The sequence below is a fragment of the Sciurus vulgaris genome (assembly GCF_902686455.1).
Source record: "Sciurus vulgaris genome assembly, chromosome: 9".
NCBI classification, from domain to species: domain Eukaryota; kingdom Metazoa; phylum Chordata; class Mammalia; order Rodentia; family Sciuridae; genus Sciurus; species Sciurus vulgaris.
The window spans coordinates 144,403,153-144,422,462 of record NC_136469.1 but is presented as its reverse complement, the minus strand read 5'-3'; the positions used below and the strand labels follow the sequence as shown (position 1 = coordinate 144,422,462).

Sequence of the window (19,310 nt, the reverse complement as noted above, 5' to 3'; positions counted from 1 at the left end):
GGCCACCCAGGGATGGACGCTGGCACAGGCTGGAGGAGCCTGGGGCACTGTGCCCACCCTGAGCCAGCTCAAGCTCTGTACCCTGCGGGAGACAGCAGGTGGTCTAGAGGATGCGGGGGACCTTGGCAGCCTGGCTGGTGGACATGGCTGAAGAAACAAGCTCCCTCCTCCTACTTCCGAGCTTCCCTTTCTGGGTCCGATGACTGGGACAGCTCGGTGTCACATAGCCAGAAGTGGGAGGGTGGAGTCAGCAGAGGATGTGTCCCATGACACCTGGGGACAAGACAGAGGCCCTGCAACTCCCAGGCCCTGTGGTCTGTGACTTCTGTCACCCTCAGATCGTGCTGTGCAGGTGGCCTCTGATCCCAGGAAGCTCTTTTCCCCAGCTGGCTCCCCTACGGGTCCTGTCCTCCCTGGGACTGGGGCTCAGAGGAGAAGAGGCAGGGGCTGGGAACCCAGGGGCTTGAGTTGGAACCCCGGTTCCCCGGCTGCCCAGCAGGGGCCAAGGCAGGGAAGGAGGCTGGGCTTGACAGAAGCAGAGCAACTTGGGGGGCTGAGTTCTGAGTGGGGCCTGGGGAGGGGCCAGAGTGGCAGAGTGTGCTTTGCCACCAAGGCCTTTCAGTCTGGGCGATGAGCAGCGCTGGAGGCCCTGCAGGCAGGGAGGCTGAGAAGTGCCAGGACCCTGGCCCCATCCTGGTCTCCCCGTCCGTGGTGTCAGAAGCCACCTTGGAGCCCACAGGATTCTGGTACAAGAGGCACAGCCCTTTTGGCTTCAGAGGACGGGACTGGGCATCCGCGTCAGCCTCGGGAGGGGAGTGGGGTTGGGGGGGGAGTTCCCTGGGTGGGGTAGCAGCACTGTCTTTGTGTGGGCCTGGCACCCTCAGCTGTGAGGGGCTTTGTGGTTGACTGGTATGTATGCAGAGGTGGCCTGGGGAGGGAGGGACAGCATGGAGTTTTCTCCCAGGGGCATAGCTGGTCCAGGAGCCCAGAGACCTGTGGCCTCTGACTCCAGTGGGGGACAGGATCATGGTGAGTGGGAACCGAACCCCAACAGGCTAAACAGCATTGACAGAGTGCAGCCCTGGGCCCCCAGCAGCTTTTAGGACCTTACAGGGAGGAAGGCAGGAAGTGCTTGCTCCTTGGGGGCAGCCCAGGGAACCAGCAACAGGAAGTCCCAGACTAGGAGGAAGCCCCACCAGCCACAGGTCAGGGGCAGCAGAGCTGAGCTGTGGCATGGACACCTGAGCAGCCAGGGGCCTCAGCCTCACACACCTGGGAGATGCAGGGTGTGGCCCCTCCCCACAGCCCCTGAGCTGCATGGCCTTCCTGGGCCCCAGGACACCAGCCTCCAGCAGGTTACCGGGCAGGAGGAGAGCCATGTGCTGGGTCAGTGCTGCCAGGTCAGTAGGGTGGCTCCTCCGGAGCCCCTGACTTAGCATCTGCAGAATGCGGGGCCGGGTGGGTTCATGGGAACCACAGTTCTCATCAGGGGGACTTACAGGACCTGATCCTGGGCCCATGAGAAGGGACAGCACTGAGAAGAGTGGGCCCAAATGGGCCCAGAGGGAGCCCAGGAAGAACGCTGCTGCTGGAACCTGCAGCGCCTGCCCCTCATGCCGCTCAGCCCGCAGCCGATCCGGCCCTGCCTGGGGTGGCCTTGCGCTGGATGCTGCGTGTGTGGAGTGTGTGAGTGCTGTGTGTGCGTGTGTGCGTGGTAATGCGTGTGGTCTGGGCCTTTCTAGGAGCGTTTTGGTTTTGATTCTCTTACAGAGAAAGATTCTGGGAAGAGGAAGGAGGGGAGGGGAACTAAAAGCAGAGAGTAGAGTTGGTGAGAGGCCGGTGGCTGGGGCTGTGTGTGGAGGAGGCCGCCAGCTCCACTCACCCGGGCACCGTCAGCAGGCACCTGCTGGGCCACGCTGACCGGGTGGAGGGTCGTGGGTGCCCTGCCATTTAGTGCATGTGTGTTTGGGGGAGTGCTCTGCTTCTTGGACCCGCGGTGTCTTCGTCAGTGACATGGGGATGGCTAGTTTGAGCTCTGGGGTGCTGGGATGAGCAGTGCTCTTGCACTAGTCCTGAGCCCCGGGCTCGGTGTCCTCAGGGTGTCACTTTGTGAGTAAGTGTGGATGCATGCAGACCCATGGGGTTTCCTAACCGGCAGGTGGGACCTGGCACCAGGCCGTGTGGGGCTGCAGTGACGGTTTTGGCCTGTGCCCACGCTGCCTGCCCAGTGCCCTGGGGACCACTTATAAAGGATCTTGTTGGCCCATGGCATGTGTGGATGGTGCTTGAGTGAGTGTGAGCACAGAAGGGTGTGATGAGTGTGAGTGTAAGTGTGCATGAATGTGTGTGGCGTGTGCATGCTGGAGTGTGTGGACAGGATGTGTGTGCAAGTGTGCACATTTGCGTGTGAGTGTGTGAGAGTGTGTGCCAGTGCATTGGGGAGACCTGGCCTCTGCTGCCTCAGGCTGGAGCGCCAGCCCTGCCTTGCTCTGTGGCTTCACAGCAGGGCCAGTCTGGTCTCTGTTAATAGCAAGTCCCCAACACTGTGGTCAGCCAGGCCATGTCTGCAGGAGCCTGGCCCTTCAGGGCTCCCCCCTCACTCAGCACAGGCTCACAGTGTGTTCACACACACACACACACACACTGGTGTGCATGCATGTGATCTCCCTCACTTGCACATCTCCTGTGAGTGCACCTGTGGTGTTAACTGGGCGTGCGGAGCTGCAGCGCGTGTGTGGGCCTCTGCAGGTGAGGAGACGGCGTGCGAGGCTCAGGGCAGTGGGCGGAAGCCACAGAGCCTGCGTTGGTGGAACTGGACGGGCCATCTCTGTGGCAAAGTGGGCACTGGTCTGCTCAGTCCACCCCCACTCCAGCAGCCTCAGGGTCGCCTGAACCAGTATCCGCCTTGAGAGAAGGTGGGGAGGCCTGGAACCGCGTGCCTGGGGGGCCACACACAGCACACAGGCTCAGAGCATGGCACATGTTGCACACACAAAGACCCCGTACCTTCTGGAAGGGTCATGAAATCTAGCAGCCACCACCAGCTCTGGCCACCCGAGGCCCAGCTATATCTCCAAAGCCCTGCCAGGCAGCAGCCTCCCAGCCACAGCCTGCCAGCTGGAGAGCGAGTCCTGACTGCCGCCAGCTCTCCTCAGTGTTCGGGCCTCGAGGATGAGCCCCTCCACCCTCTTCTCACAGCAGGGAGATGCTGGCCTCTGCCACGCTCCCTCGTGACTCCCACCCACGTGGCCCACCAGTGCTCACCAGCACGGCGGCAAGCCCTGTGGGGTGTCTTTCCTGCAGCGGAGGGGCTGAAGCCATCGGCAGGAAGGCCTGTTGCAGCCCCAGGACGAGTGAGTGGAATTTAACCATCTAGGGGAGACAGCCCGGGAGGTCAACCCAGCCAGGTCCCCTGGGGGGCTCCCTTCAGCCTTCCAGGCACAGGTCGGACTGTCTGTGAGCGAGGCTGGACACCCCAGGAGCTGTGTGGACCCTGGCCCACCGCTGCCCAAGCCCTCGGAGGCCACTTCCCCTTTCTGCTTTCATCCTGGCCCGGCACCGGGTTCCTGGGCAGGGACCATCCTGGCTCACCCACGGGTGCAGGAGAGGGACCATGCTGTCAGCGTCAGGACATTCCCAGGGGAGGTAGAGGTGGAACAGGACCTTGCCCTGTCATGACCTGCCCTCCCCACAGGGTCAGTAAATGGCTTCTGTCCTACTGGCAGCGGGAAGGCAGCCAGATGGGGTTGAACCCTTCTCCCACCTGCCCCTGCCTGGTCACTGAGCTCAAACAAGGTAGGGCTGTTGCCTGCCCAACTCCTGCCTCCAGCCTCCCCAGCCCCAGGGGGAAGTGGTGGCTCTGCTTCACAGCAGCTGCTGACACACCTGCCAGGTGTCCTTTCAGCTCCGGGAGGTGCAGTGCACCAGCCTCCTTCCTCCAGGCCACTCTCAGTCCCAGCCACCCACCAGGGCTAACCCTGGGTGCCACTCTGCTGGGCCTGAGCCCTAAGGATAGAGGGCAGGGACAGCCTAGTGCAGCTGGCATTAGGAAGGAAGGCTGGGCCAGCCCCAGAGTGGAGGCAGGACTTTTGAGAGGTCCTAGGAGACTTCCTGGAAGAGGGAATGCCTGAATCAACTCTTCCTTCGACTTTGGATGACTGGAACTGGTATAGGGATGCATTTGACTTGTGCCTTGACCTGGTCTCCTGCCACCTTTGCTGGACTTGTTGATTCTAATAATTATTTTGTGGATTTCTTAGAATTTTGTAGATATAAAATAATCCAATCTGTGAATGGCTTCACTTCTTTCTTCCAATCTGGATACTCTTTCTTTCTTTTATTGCCTGATTACTTTGTACATGACCTCTGGCAGGACACTGAGCAGAAGCAGTGAGGGCAGACACCCTTGCCCTGTTCCTGTCCTGGGGGGAGTGTTCAGTCTTTCACCCCTAGAAATGTTAGCAGTATACTTTTTGTAGATGTTCTTCACTGTGTTGAGAAAGTTTCCTTCTTTCCCTGGTTTGTTGAGTGTTGTTCCTATTATGAAGGATTGTTGGATTCTGTCCAACATTTTTCTGCGCATGGCTTTGTTTTTTATTGATGTTACATTGATCCGATTTGAATATTAAACCAGCTTTGCATTGCTGGAATAAATCCCACCTGACATGTAGAATCCTTTTTATATGTTGCTGGGTTCAGGCTGCTAGTATTTTGTTGAGAATGTTTATGTCTAGGCCCGTAAGAGATGGTTTTATAGTTTTCACTTGTGGTGTCTTTGTATGGGGTGAAGAGGGGGTGAGTTCCCTCTTCTTTTCTGGAAGAGTTTGTGAGGGGCTGGTGTTCTTTGAGCCACCTCTTGAGGACTGAGGTAGTTCACTTGCACCTGCAGGCAGTGTCAACAGCGTGGCCAAGGCCTAGAGGTGTTTGCCGGGCGAGTTTAGCGGTGCTATGTGTCTGGCTGGCTATAGGTGCAGAGGGCAGAGGGCAGAGGCAGGAGGAGAGTTTGTGAGGAAGGTCCAGGGGAGCCAATCAGGAATGGCTAGGTGTGCACGAGGAAGCCCAAGACCTAGGACAGAGGAGCAAGGGGAATGGGGTCATGTTGGATATAAGGCAGGCACTGGAGTGACCTGAGAAGAGGACGCGCAGGGGCCTTCCTAGAGGCAGTGGAGGGGGACAGCATGGTGGCAGGACGGAGCAGGCAGCCTAGAGGGCTGTGGAGGATGCAAGGGGAGATACAGGTAGGAGCCCTGGGAACAAGCTTAGAGGTAGCCAGAGCCAGGATGGAAGCTGCAGACTGCAGCGTGCTGGAAGAGGACCTGTGAGCTGGCCTGCAGGGGAGGCCTTGAAACCGCTGAGGGGTGCCCAACATGCACAGCGGGTGGGAATGGGGCCCAGTCGTTATGCCGCCAGAGGGCCAGTGTGGGGCCTTCTGCTGCCCTCTGCCACAGGCCACCCATCCTGGGGCAACCTGTATGCTGGGGGGAGAGGGAGGCAGGCTGCCTGGTGGCCGGTGAGGCCTTCGCCAGCCTCTGGCCAATCTGACCACCGCGTGTCCTGAGCAAGCGGGAGCTGCCAATGAACAGACCCCTGACTCCTGGCGAATCCCTGGGAGACGTGGCAAAGCGGATTCTGCCCTGGGGGCAACTGCCTTTGGGGAGGAAAAGCCACTGTCCCAAGGCGCTAGCCAGCAAGGGACCAGGCGGGATGGAGACCTAGGCAGGGGCTAGGAGTTGCAGTTTGGGGGTTTCTTGGTTCCGGGTTACCCTCATAATCGCATCCTTCCCTGGCGCCCATCAGCTGCAGTGACGCAGGTGGGGAAACTGAGGCCCGGCAGCGGGCGTCCGCGTAGGGTGACGCGCGAGAGGCGGGCCGGTCCTCACCTGCCCGCGACCCGCCCCCGTCCGCGAGGGGAGGAGCCGGCGGCCGCCTGGGCCTGGGGCGCGGCGAGCATGGCGGGCGCGGGGCCCCGGCCGCGGAGCTGGGGCCGGCGGGAGGCGGGTGCTGGGGACGAGGCGGTCGCCGGGGTCGCCGGGGTCCCCGGCCCTGGGCCGTGTCGCTGCGCGCAGGGGAGGCGGGGGCTGGCCGCCCCCCGGAAGCCGGCGGTGCCCGCCGCGTGGACGCCGTGAGTACTGAGCCCGGATCCCATCCGCGGACCCGGACTCTGGGCCTCGAGCCTCGGAACCCCGAGTCCACAAGCCCGGGCGCCAAGCCTCTGGACCACGACCCGAGACCCCGAGTTCCGGGAGCCCCGGGCGCGGCGCGCGTCCCGGGAACAAAGGCGGGCGTGGGCCGGTCGGCAGGGTGGGCCTGGGGGCTGCGGGCTCGGCGGGCCGCAGTGCGCGGGACCCCCCGATGGGCGTGAGCACCGGGCGCCCACCTCCCTCCCCACGGCCGGGCTCCGAGGGCCCGCTGGGCAGGGCAGGGCAGAGCGGGGGTGTGGCCGCGCCTTTGTTCCAAACCTCCCCATTTGGGTACCAGCTGCCCAGACCTCACTCCTGCCTTCCCGCGCCGAGGGCTTGGGAGCCATGGGGGACAGCTGGATGGCCCGGACCTCCAGGGTCCCTCCTCCCCCTCCAGGGTGGGCACTCTGCAGATGGAGCCATGGGGGACAGCAGCAGAGGCCATCAAAGGCATCCTGGGTCCTCGGTGTGGTGACTTCCTTTGCACTCTTGATGGAGTGGACAGTGCTTATGTATGTGTTTGGGGTTGGAGCTGTAGTGGCAGTGGGCCCAGTTGACCTTGGTCTCTGGGTCTGACCCTGGCTGCCCCACCTTGGGCTCATAGGACCCTGGCCACATGCCTGCTCCCATCCAGCTCCACCAAGGCCTGAAGCCAAAGCTGGCCCAGGGTGGGCACAGACAAAACAGGGCAGGGCTGGGGGACCTCAGAATTGACAGGGCACTTGGTTGCCTCACAGGAGAGAAACCCCTGCTGTTGGCCCTGAAGGACAGCCACAAGGGATTTCTCCATGTGGGTAGTGGGGAAAGTCATTGCAGACAAAAGCCAGAAATGGGCAGCAGCCTGGCCAGATCCAGGGGGACGGCTGGAGGCCAAGTTAGGGGCTGGAGTAGTGGCAGGGGCCCAGGCCAGGGCCTGGGATGTAGGGTTTTGTGGGCCAGATCCCCTGCGACAGTGTGCAGTGTGGTCCCTCTGAGGCTCAGAAAGGGAAGACGAGTGATGCCCAGGCTGAGAAGGTGGGTGCCAGTGAGCCTACCAGCGGTTCCCAGCCACTGCTGGCCAGCGTATGCTGCGGGACAGTTCAGTCTACTTTCCTCTCATTTTAGAGCCCAGCAGCTAAGGCCTTGGAATCCCCCAGTAGGCTCAGCCAGGATGCCAGACCAGTTGGAACTGGGGGCTCTCTGCTATCTCCTTTACTGATGCTTGGAAAGGGATGGAAAAAAGTGACTGAGAATGGACATCCGGGGGCATCTTACCTCTTACCCACTGAGGGTCAGAACTGGTGGAGAGGGTATGCAGGGTCTACCCCAGCCCCTGTACCTCTTTAACTTCCACTTTCAGGTTGTAAGCCCAGTGCCACTTCCTCCAGGAAGCCACTCTTGACTTCCTGTCTAGGGCAGGCCATTTTATGGGCTCACCTGGCATTGGGACTGGGCGTCCCTACAGTACAAGGCCTGACTTACCTGGGCTGGGAAGTTCATTCATCACTATACTCCGGCCATCAAGAAGTTGTGCGCTCAGCAGATATGTGCCCGGTGAACTAGTGATAAGGGACACAGTTCTCAGCATCCTGGGCTTGTGGCCAAGGGGCCAGGTGGGGTTGAGCAGGTAGACCACATGACCCTTTGCCCCAGGGTCACTACTGGAATGCTGGAGCTTTCAGGAAAGGGTTTCCTGATCTGTCACTGCCTTGACCTCCCATGCTGCCTCTTGGCAGTGTCCTGATGAATGTCCCAGCTCAGACATTCCCCATCCCTGCCCGTGACTGTCTCTTCCTCTTTGATTCCAGCTTCATGGCGGCTGAGGAGATGCACTGGCCTGTCCCCATGAAGGCCATAGGTGCCCAGAACCTGTTGACCATGCCCGGTGGTGTAGCCAAGGCTGGCTACCTGCACAAGAAAGGTGGCACCCAGCTGCAGCTGCTCAAATGTGAGTCCTTTGGCAGTGGGGACCACAAAGGGAGGACTTGTGGGCAGAACTGGCCCTGGTCCTATTTCTCCACTGCTCTCCTGGGTCTCCTTAGGAAAGCACACACCTTCGCTGAACCTTTGCTGCCTTATGTCCTGGGTCCTCTGGTGTTTCTCTTCCTTCTCTGATGGTCAGCATCCCTAGGGGACCTGAGGCCAGCCTCCCCAGCCCCCAGAACTTGACAAAGTCCAGGGTGGTACAGCTGGTCAAAGAGTATAGCCTTTGGTGCACAGTGCTGACCAGCTGGCCACGGGAGCTTCAGTCTGCATCCAGAGATGGGTGGCTTTAGGGTGGCCTGGTAGGTCTGGCCCTGGGTGCTGCCGTTGTCTTTTCTGTGAATGTTCAGGGAATTGGTTGATCATTCAGCACATGGCCAATTCATGTGCCAGGTCAGGAGCCAGCTGGGAGCTGGGCTTCTGAAGCTGCGTGAGACCCAGGTTCTAGCGCCTGGGGACAGTAATCTGGGAGAGGCGAGGCACTGAAGGCAAAGGGCACCTGGGCCTTGCCTGTCCCTCTGATTCACCCCACGGTGAAAGGCCTTCCATGCCTTTGCTCCAGCAGTGCCCTCTGCCAAGGACTCCCTGTTCCTGGGCTGTCTGGCTGAGATGTGCCAGGTGGGACTGTCATTTCTGGGTGGGCACTGATTAGACTGGTACCTCTTTGCATAGGGATCCTCCAAGGAGAAATTCTAACTGGCGTCTGCCCGGACCGGGGTGGCGGAGCTTGGGGCTTTGCCCATCTGGAGGACAGTCCACCCCAGTGGCTGTCTGCTGCTCTCACCCCTGCTGTCCTCACTCCACTAGCTGGGGTGCAGGGAGCCTCCTGCAGCCCTGCAGTACCCAGCAAGGTTGTTGTGGCCTCTCTGGGCCTCTGGCCCCTGAATCTACCCCTCCCGTGTGGCCAGGCTTGCCCTGGGGCTGGCCAGCATGCCCACCATTCGCCCACATTTGGCCCCATTGTGGACCCCTGAGGAAGGGAGTAGCCCAGCCCGGTGTCCTACCCTTCCCCTCAGCAGTTCTCTGAGAGTGGGGCTGGCCTGGCAGCCCTGGTGACCCCATCCTCTGCCCCAGGGCCCCTGCGCTTTGTCATCATCCACAAGCGCTGTATCTACTACTTCAAGAGCAGCACGTCCGCCTCCCCACAAGGCGCCTTCTCTCTGAGTGGCTACAACCGGTGAGTGCCCACCTGCCCACTGCCCGGCCTGTAGCTGCATCCCCTCCCAGACCACCTGGCAGAGATCGGCTTGAAGCCAGCCCTCATCCCTCCCGGGCAGACCCCTGGTCTCCCAAGACGGCCTCCATCTCTTCCCTTCTGCTGTATCCAGCCTCCACCAGGCCTGGCCCTGCCAGTGTGCCCCAGGCCTTTGCTGGAGCCTGGGGTAAGGACCTTACTGAGGTTTCCTGGGGCTTCATGGTCAGGTCTCAAGGGCCTGGACAGCCTGCTTCGCAGTCCAGTTCATTCACTTCCCAGTGACCTCTGCTTCCCTCACCACCCTGCCCCTTCACCCACCCAACCCTCAGCTCTTCCCAGGTTACTCAGAGTCCAGCCAGCTCAGGCCCTGTCTTAAACACAGGCCCTGCCCAGACTTCCTGGCTTCAGGGTCCTCCCAGGCTGGGGGCCAGTTTTACTGGGTCTCCTTGGGAAAACATGTGCCATGGGCTAGCTCCATCCAGCAAGTGGCCATGAGCCTGCCCTTGAGGGCTTCTGGACTAGTGGGCAGGTGGACCCTGCACCCAAGCCCTCTGGTAAGCTGGGGCATGCTGGAGTGTGTGGGCCTGTTAGCCCCACCTGGGACCTGTTAGCCTTGGGACCATGAACAGTGTTCAAGGGCTGGCTCTGGGCTCTGGGCCCAGGGATCGTGCTGTGCAGCGTCCTGCAGCATTGATCTCTTTCATCTCTCAGTTAAGAGGCCTGTGAGCGACCACGGGTCACTGGGGTCCTTGAGGACTTGCTCTAATAGTTACTCTAGGCCCCAGCTTCCAACCAGTCAGTCCAGCACCAGGCTCCTGTCCACCCAGAGCCCTGGGCAGAAGGCAGACCCTGTGATCAGAGCTCTGGAGTCCCCCCGGAGTCACTCTCTTCCCTCAGACACCATGTGCCAGCCAGTTCACTACTGTGTCCCAGTGCTGGGCACAGCTGTGCCCCAGGGAGTGGCCACACCCTTCTGGCCAGCTGGGCCTGAGAGACTCTGGTCAGGCATTCTGGTGCAGGGCTTCCTCAGGGTTGACTTTGGGATCTCTGTGCACGGCCCACAGCCTGCCTGGGCAGTGGGCTGCAGAGCAGCTATGACGTGAGCCACTCCCCAGAACGTGAGCCCACATACATGTGGGCTGCTGCTGGGCAGCAGGCAGCGTGGGGCTGGCCAGAGCCCCTGAGGGCCTTCAGCAGGCAGCCCAGGCACCACATGAGGCAGAGGTGGGAGATGACCTCGGTAGACAGTGGGGTGATGTGGCCTCACCTCTGAGCCCACATGCTGCTCTCCCTGAGGCCCTCGTGGACTCAGCTGCCCACTCTCATCCACCTCTGCCATCTGCCCAGAGCATCTAGGTCTTCTGCCTGGAGCACGGGCAGGCAGGGACTGTCCAGATCTGCCCCTGTCCTTGGGTCATGATGCTGGGTGCCAGACCCAGACCCACATAGGGATGGGCTGGTGAGACCACCTCTGTGAAGAGACCAGGTGGTGACCCCTGTGCCCTTAGGGTGATGCGGGCGGCCGAGGAGACGACATCCAACAATGTCTTCCCCTTCAAGATCATCCACATCAGCAAGAAGCACCGCACGTGGTTCTTCTCGGCCTCCTCCGAGGAGGAGCGCAAGGTGATGGGGATTCCCGCCAGGACTGCTTACGAGGCTCCGTGGTTCCAGGGCTCTGGCCTCCTGTCACCTCTTGGCAGGAGGCTGACATGATCTTGTCCAGGCCCCAAGGAGAGGTGCCTGGAGCAAGGGAAGCGGGGTGGATGCTGCCCAGAGCCTGGTGCTGGGCCCCTGGAGAGTGCACACGGGAGGAGCCGGTGGACAGAGGGGCAGCTGCCACCCCAAGAGGAGGAGGTCACACCTGAGTCACACAGCTGGAGCTGCATGCAGCTGGGGCCCTCTCCCCTGACCTTGGTGGTCACTGCAGAGCAGCTGGGACAGGGAGGGGAAGAGGGTGAGTGGGGGCTGGGCAGCACCATGCCCACTGACTCTGGCTGACCCACAGAGTTGGATGGCCTTGCTGCGCAGGGAGATTGGCCACATCCATGAGAAGAAGGAGCTGCCCCTGGACACCAGGTGGGCCCAGGGGCCTGAAGGTGGGTGGCAGTACCTGGGGCTCCTGGGTTTGACGTGCATGTCCCTCTCCAGACCCTGGGGGCTTGACCTGGAGTCCGTTCCTCAGAGGTGTCGCTGGCAGTGCCAGCCGGACTATGTGTATGTGGAGTGTGCACCTGTCTTCCCTGGTCCTGCTGTCCTCTCCAGCTCACTGTCTGGCTCTGTCATCTGTTGGTAGCTCCCATTTGGGGATCACAGTATTTGCAACAGTGCAGAACTTGGGGTTCCCAGCCCCCCAACACCCTCTTTAACTCTCTCAGAGGGAGAGCAGAATGCGTCTCCCAGGAAAGGTTCAGTCCCCCCTGGTCACAGCACCCTCACCCATGAGATGGCCCAGCAAGCAGCAAGGGACTCTCCAGAGGCCTTAGACAAACTGTCCTTTGCTTTCACAGTCAAGGCAGCTGAGGCTCAGAGAGGGACAGGCCCTCCCAGGCTACCCTGCTGGTCCCTGCCTGACCCTGGAGCTCTGGCCCTCAGCCCAGGTGGGTGCCCTGCAGCAGCTCAGCCCAGAGCTGACTGAGGCCCCCGTAAGCAGGAGCAGGTGGACGCACCAGCCCGGCGCTCAGGTCTCCAGCCAGCCAGGGTGGCAGGAACCAGCAGGCGAGGGGTGGCAGCAGTGCCCCCACAGCCTCCAGCCCCCATCTGTCCTGTGCCTGTCTGTGCGTGTCTGAGCACATGCCTGCACACCTGCTGCCGGTGTCATCTGTGTTGCCCAGAGTGTGCGCACCTGTTGTCCCTGTCTCTGTGCACAGGTGGCTCCATGTGCACGTGCACATCTGTGTCTGTCACAGTGCTCCTGAGTGTAGGTGTCACAGTGAGTGAGGGCCAAGGACCCCCAGGCCCGGTGCTCACCACCTGCCCCTGCCACCCTCCCTGCATTTCAGTGACTCGAGCTCCGACACAGACAGCTTCTACGGTGCGGTGGAGCGGCCTGTGGACATCAGCCTTTCTCCATACCCGACAGACAGTGAAGGTGAGGGCTGGTCCACACCCACCCCTCCAGCTCTCCACACCTGGCTGCCAGTGCTGACAAGGGACCAGGGCCCCCCTCAGGTTGCTGTGGAGGAGAGGCAGGCATGTTTAGCTGTGCTTGTTCCCTGTCCTGCAGCATGACAGTGGCCTGGGTTCTGGGTTCAAATCCTGATGCCTCATCCTCACCTTCTTGCCTCCGGGGTGCTCAGCTCCCATGATCGGGGCATTGAGCTGAGGTGCAGCGGGCCCTGCCACCCTGTTCTGTGTGTCCTGTGAGTCTCACCCTCTGTTTGCCACAAACAGATTATGAGCATGAGGAGGAGGAAGACTCATACCTGGAGCCCGACTCCCCAGAGCCTGTGAAGCCCGAGGGTAGGTGCAGGGCTGGGATCTGGTGCTAGGGGGGCCTGGGGATCTGGTAGATAGGGAGTGGGGCCTGGGATCTGGTAGATAGGGAGGGGGGCCTGGGGATCTGGTGGATAGGGATTGGGGCCTGGGGATCTGGCGGGGGGTCTGGAGATTTGGTGGGTAGGGCCAGGGGCTGGGGATCTCATGAATGGGAGAAATGGGAGGTTGGTAGGGAGTGGGCCCTGGGGATCCAGTGGGTAGGGAACAGGGTCTGGCTCCACAGTGGCACCTGTGCTGGGGGTGATGGCAGGTCCCGCTCTGGATGGCCTGTTGCCTTGCCGTGACCCGCTATTAAGAGGTTCAGAGCTCTACTGCCTGCTCCTCCCACCTCCCAGGTCAGGTGCCCCTGGATGGAATGGGAGGGAAGATGGGGAGGCTGAGGCAGGAGGACTGCAAGTTTAGGTGACAGGTGGAGCCTAGGGTGGCCTGGCTTCCACAGCCCTCATTCCTGGCCCTAAGACCTGCCCTGCCTGGGGTTCTGGGCATGTGGGCCTCCCTGTTGTGCCTTCCTGACTGGGTAATGCCTGGAATGTGGAGCCTGTTTGGAGTCAGCTGGGGTCCTGCTGGTGGTGCTTCTGGGTGCTCCTGCTGGGAGTAAGGGCGGGGACATTGAGGGGTGGGCCCAGGGAGGTCCACTTCCCCTTGGTCGCCAGTTCTCTGGAGCACAGCTACAGGCCGGGCTGTTACCAGTGGCCCATGCCCGTCCCACTCCTGAAGCACCCTGGCTCCTGGGGAGACGGGCTGCTGCCGATAGTCATGTGTGTGTGGGTGAGAGAAGTGCAGGGCTGGGTGGGGGCAGTGCCTCTGACCTGCCCCCTGCCCCTCACACTCTGCCCCTTGGCCCTCCCTGGTTCTTCTCCAACCTCTGCTCTCAAGCCTTCTTGTCCATCATTTTGTTTTGGGATGACACTCCTCCTCTACCCTTCGACTTCCAGTGAGTGGCCTCTGAGACCCTGAGTCCTCTCAGTGTTCTCCTTGCTCCTCTGGGGCCAGCTCCAGCAGTCCTTCAGCCCCCGGCCTGGGGCCATCTGCCTTGGTCACCTCCCACTCACAGGCTTTCTTGTCCCATCCTGCACTGCAGGGGAGTGCATGGGAGCTACCTGCAGACCTACTGTGTGCTCCAGGCCCACTCTCCCTCCAGCCTCTGGACCCCACTCCACAGACCTCCCCCATGCTCTCCTCAGGACCTTCCAGGCCTGCAGCCTCCCCTTCCCAGGCCAGCACCCAGCACTGCCTGGTGCACCTGGCTCGTGCCAGCCCCTGCTCATCAGCCTCCCTCTTCCAGGTGCCTGGTATGCCTCCTGCCCCTCAGAGGCCTCTGTGCCCACCCTGGAGGGATACCCACCCCATGACTGAGGAGCTTCCAGGGCTCAGGCCTCACTGCCCTGATCCAGGACTTGCACCCTGGTGTCCCCACAGTATGAGCCACACCGCTGGACTTCCCGCAGCAGCCTTCACATGTCAGACAGACCCCATCTGCCCCCAGTAGCCTCCCCACGCCTGTCCTGCTCTCCTGTGTTTGGGAAGTCCACCCCTCTCAGGCCTGGCTTCCCTGGCTGTCCTTGCTCCTCTCTCTCACTTCCACTTCTAGAACTCTTGGCTCCTCCTGTGCAGCCAGTGTTGAGAAGCCAGCCTGCCTGCCTGCCACATGGAGGGTGGATGGGGAGGGCCAGGGGAGGCTGAAGGGGCTGGGCACTTTAGCTCTAGAGTGGTGGCCTCGGGTGGGGCTGCCCAAGCCCACTCGGCCCCTGTGCAGCCAGCAGATGGTGGCATTGGTTCAACTCCAGAGGTGGTACTCACCTGCTTCTCTTTGCTCTGTAGATGCCCTGACGCACCCACCGGCCTACCCACCACCCCCAGTGCCCACGACCAGGAAGCCAGCCTTCTCTGACTTGTCCCGTGCCCACTCCTTTACCTCCAAGAACCCAAGTCCCCTGCTGCCACCCCCACCACCTAAGCGTGGCCTCCCAGAGGCTAATCCAGCTTTTGAAGACACTACGAGGGACCCACTGGGCCCGAGGCGGGCTGAACCTGGCCTCAGGGTGCCTGCCACTTCCCGAAGGATGAGCGACCCCCCTGTGAGCAGCATGTCCGTTGGGCCTGGCCTCCGGAAACCTTGCTTCCGAGAGGGTGCCAGCTCCAGCCCAGAGCCATGGACCCCTGGCCACGGGGCCAGCCCTGCCTCCAGCTCTGCCACCATGTCCACCGCCACCTCCAGGAACTGTGACAAGCTCAAGTCCTTCCACCTGTCTCCCCGGGGGCCACCCACATCTGAGCCTCCGCCTGTGCCTGCCAACAAGCCCAAGTTCCTGAAGATAGCTGAAGAGGTCCCCCAGAGGGAGACGGCCAAACCCGGACTCTTTGTGCCCCCCGTGGCTCCCAGGCCTCCTGTGCTGAAGCCGCCTGTGCCTGAGCCCACTGCCCGGTCCGCTGCGCTGCCCAAGCCAGAGAAACCGCTGCTGCCCCACCTCCAGTGAGTCTGGTTGCAGTGGCGCCACTGCCTCACAGCTGCTGGGACCCCTCCCGACCCAGCCTGCGTGGCAGGTGCCAGTGCAGGAAGGCCTGCGTAGAGGGAGCAGCCTCCCCTGCGACTGGCCCACCAGGGCTAGGCCGTGGGCTGGAGCCAGCCGCTGCCTTGGGCGTGGTCAGTGTGACCCTGGGGAGGCAGGCCTGTTGGAGCTGCTTCCACAGCCCTCAGTGCTGGCCCAAAGACAGCCTGCCTGGGGTTCTGGGTGTGCCTCCTGCTTCCAGAGCCATCAGGGCTGCCTTGTATCCTTCCTGACTGGGAAATGCCTGGAAGATGTGGAGCACGTCCCCAAGTCTGCCTGGAGGCCTGCTGGCAATACTTCTTCCCTATCTCTGGATAGCGCTAGGGCCCACAGTGTCCCTCACTCCCATGCCTTCAGCCACACCAGTGGCCCCTGGTTGAAGGTGTCTGGATCGTGGTGGGCTTTGTACCTCATTTGGTGGATGAAGGCCCTGGGAGGCAAGGAATGAGCCTCACCGGCTGCCCTGATTGGCTCACACTGAATGCCCCGGCTGCCCCTCCTCAGGGTAGTGTCAGCATCTCTGAGACCCCTGCTGCTGGTGAGAAAGGTCCTGGGAGACCCCTCGTCACCCTCACGATTCTCTCTCACGATCGGCCACAGAGGAACAGATATTCAGCTGTCAGTCATTGTGCCCAAACCTAAGTCTGTTGAGTGCTATGGGTGACTGTCCAGGACTCAGCCTTACCCATAGCCAGCAGCCTGACCTGGAATGTCCTCATGGTCTTCAGGCCATTTGGGGCTTCCTTGGTCCCCTAAAACCCTGGAGGTTTGGCTGAGAAGGATCACCTGACCACTGTCCCACGTGCAAGGCTCTTAATGTGAGCCTCCCTTGGGTCAGACCGCATCTATCCACTCCCCTGTGGCTCTGAGAAGTGTGACTTGGCCATGGTCCCAGGGCCAGCAGCAGAGTGTCTGGTACACTTGTCCACTGGAAACATCTGAGCTCGAGTGCCCGGGATTCCTGCCCCCCACAGGACCCTGACTTCCTGCTGGGGCTTCCGGGCCTCAGTCAATGCTTGCTACCCCAGGCAGTGAGCCCAGCCTCTGTGAGCCTTATCCCGGACCTATGGCCATGGCCTGGGATACCATGGATTCTGATGTTGCCCTCTGCCCTCCTGTGGAGGGAAGCAGAGGGCAGCCAGTCAGGTCAGAGGGTGATGTGGTCTGGCCTCCCTGTCCTGCCCCATCCCAGGCGATCACCCCCTGATGGGCAGAGTTTCAGGAGCTTCTCCTTTGAAAAGCCACGGCGACCCTCGCAGGCTGATGTGGGCGTGGAGGACTCAGATGAGGACTATGAGAAGGCAAGACTGAGCGGAGGGAGGATGCGGGGAGGGCAGGCTGGGTGCTGTCTCAGCTGAGGGGACAGGATCCTGCAGAGCCCTGGGTCGCAGCCGTTTGGGGAAGAGGTGGGGTGTGGGTCACTCAGTCCTGTGTGGACTCCTGTTGGCCTCTCTAGGTGCCACTGCCCAGTTCGGTCTTTGTCAACACCACAGAGTCCTGTGAAGTGGAGAGGTCAGTGTGAAGCCCTCATGTGCTTGCAGGGAGGAGTGCTGGTCTGCTTCTTGGTCCCCCTCCCTCACCTTTTTGGACCAAGCACATGGTCCCAGGTGCAGCAGAGACCCTCAGCTTGGCCCCTCCCACTGGCTCTCCCAGCCTCTTGGCAGCCATTGCCCTTGGGACCAGAGGCCCAGAGCGGCAAGAGGCAGAAAGCTGAGTGTTGGGGGCTGGAGGGTCAGTGCTGTTCTGTCTTAGGCTGTTCAAGGCCACAAGCCCCCGGGGAGAGCCTCAGCACGGACTGTACTGCATCCGGAACTCTTCCACCAAGTCGGGGAAGGTAGGTTGCACCTCGGGGACCTTCTGGCACTCTGCCCCCAGCCGCTGGGGACCCAGGATCTCAGTTTACAGATCGCCTCCGCAGCAGCCTTTTACTCGGCACCTTGGCTGAGTTCTGTAGGGCCCCAGCAGCACCCTCCATCTTTGCTCTGGAACTCAGTGCCCTCTGAAGACTGGAGGCGATAGAGCTGCTTCCAGCAGGGCTCTGAGGCGAGGGCTGGGCTGCAGGATCCGGGAGGGTGGGGAGGCCATTGGGTGGTGGGAATGGCAGGGGTCCTCACAGCCTGAGCCTCACAAGTGTGTGGTTCATGGTGTCACTGAGCCGCGCTGTGTCAGAGGGCTGGGTCCGGTGGGCTGGGTACCTCTGCTGCTCAGTTCGCACCAGTGGCTGAGGGCAGGCTGAGGGCAGGGGGAGCCCCTGCTGCGCCTGCTCAGTTGGCCACAGCTGGGCAGGGTGTCTGTAGCCCCTCCCATCTCGCTCCAAAGGGCTTTGGCACCCAGGCCTTGCCCACGCCCTCACTGGCTCCTGAGGTGAGACTTTGCTTGACACTCCCTTCCTGCAGGTTCTGGTTGTGTGGGACGAGTCCTCTAACAAAGTGAGGAACTACCGCATCTTTGAGAAGGTGAGGGGCTCTGAGGGTGGGATAGGGCCCCTGGCCCCAGGGCCTGACCAGGGCCCAGCTGTGAACTGAGCCTGGTGCCAGCCCCATCAGCCTCCCTCCTCACGGTGCAGCCTCCCTTCTCTCCTGGCCAGCTTTGTCCTCAGGGACCCTGGAGGGGCTGGTTTATTCACAGGTCTTGCCTGTGGTCCCTGGGTGCAGGTCCCACATGGGTCCTTGTGGTTGGGGGAGTGTGGCCAGAACTTGGGGAGCACAAGACAAGCCTAATGTGCAGATAAACAGGGAACATGGGGCAGCAGGAGCAGGCCTCACCATACTGCTGACTGCCTCATTTTACATCTGGGGCTTGGGGCAGGGGAGACGGGCTCAGCGTGGGGGACTGGGCCCCACTGACCCTGCTGCCTTCCACCCCACAGGACTCTAAGTTCTACCTGGAGGGTGAGGTCCTGTTCCTGAGTGTGGGCAGCATGGTGGAGCACTACCACACCCATGTGCTGCCCAGCCACCAGAGCCTGCTGCTACGACACCCATATGGCTATGCTGGGCCCAGGTGACACCTGGCCCACGTGAAGCAGCCAGGGGGCCACAGCCCTGTACCACACAGATGGAGCCTCACCTGCGTGCGAAGATGAGCTGGAGTGAGGGCTGTGAAACCTGGCCGGCCCCACTCAGCAGCTGGGTTCCGGGCTGGACCAGGACCCGGCTCCAGAGGACTCGGGTGTCTCTTCAGGCCTACACAGCCTCTCCCTCCCTCCCTCCCTCCCAGGAGTCTGGGCTTCAAGGACTAGAAGTCTGGGCCCACAACACACCATGCTGCAGTGGACTGGGAGCCAGGCAAGGCTGGGACAGTGGTGGGGGCTAGGGCTGGCTCTAGACTCCCCCGGAACAGTAAGAACCCAGGCTCCAGGAGCGACCCTTGCCTCCCAGTAAATCAGAGATGATCTTTGCCTCGGTGACCAGGGCTTGGTTGGGAAGGAGTGGGTAGCAGCTTACTGCCTACCTATGTCCAGGTGGGAAGTGGTCTCCCTGTCTGCTAAGACACAGGTCACTGAGCAGCGTGCCAGGCTGCATAGTTGGTCACAGGTCAGGACCCAGCTCTGGCAGTCTTGGCTTGGAGTCTCCACTGTTTCTTTTTCTTTTTTGTTTTTGTTTTTGTTTCTAGGGATTGAACTCAGGGGCAGTCGACCACTGAGCCACAATTCCAGCCCTATTGTGTATTTTATTTAGAGACAGGGTCTCACTGAGTTGATCAGCACCTCATTAAATTGCTTTGAATTTGTAATCCTCCTGCCTCCGCCTCCCGAGCTGCTGGGATTACAGGCTTGCTCCACTGCGCCTGGCCACTGCTGTTTCCATGGGTCATGCCCAGGGCAGCCGGGTTGCAGAGCTAAAGGGCCTCCACATCAATAATTGGCTCATTCTCTGCATTGACAGATGGCTTTTGAGTACCTCCTGTATGCCTGGCCCAGAGCGG

General features: G+C 61.3%; 1 protein-coding gene across 3 annotated transcripts; it reads left to right on the top strand.

Moving 5' to 3' along the window:
• Positions 1-881: 881 nt before the first annotated feature.
• On the top strand, positions 882-18,480 carry SH3BP2 (SH3 domain binding protein 2). Of its 3 annotated transcripts, none has more exons than XM_079154453.1 (13): positions 882-1,400; positions 7,967-8,106; positions 9,216-9,318; positions 10,845-10,962; positions 11,345-11,415; positions 12,339-12,427; positions 12,730-12,798; positions 14,656-15,307; positions 16,576-16,684; positions 16,840-16,895; positions 17,136-17,217; positions 17,780-17,839; positions 18,253-18,480. In XM_079154453.1, the coding sequence occupies exons 1-13, from the start codon at positions 1,318-1,320 to the stop codon at positions 18,388-18,390; spliced, it is 1,770 nt and encodes a 589-aa protein (XP_079010579.1). In that variant the 5' UTR covers positions 882-1,317; the 3' UTR covers positions 18,391-18,480. The 3 variants fall into 3 exon arrangements, with proteins under 3 accessions (XP_079010579.1, XP_079010580.1, XP_079010578.1); XM_079154454.1 differs by lacking the exon at positions 882-1,400 and adding an exon at positions 3,270-3,353; XM_079154452.1 differs by lacking the exon at positions 882-1,400 and adding an exon at positions 5,903-6,121.
• The last annotated feature ends 830 nt before the right edge of the window (positions 18,481-19,310 follow it).

Excerpts from the sequence above, each read along its gene's own strand:
- SH3BP2 (XM_079154452.1), top strand. The coding sequence starts at position 5,949 with ATGGCGGGCGCGGGGCCCCGGCCGCGGAGCTGGGGCCGGCGGGAGGCG. Across the intron at positions 8,107-9,215 it reads CCAGCTGCAGCTGCTCAAAT|GGCCCCTGCGCTTTGTCATC; the intron begins GTGAGTCCTTTG and ends CCTCTGCCCCAG. Across the intron at positions 9,319-10,844 it reads TCTCTGAGTGGCTACAACCG|GGTGATGCGGGCGGCCGAGG; the intron begins GTGAGTGCCCAC and ends CTGTGCCCTTAG.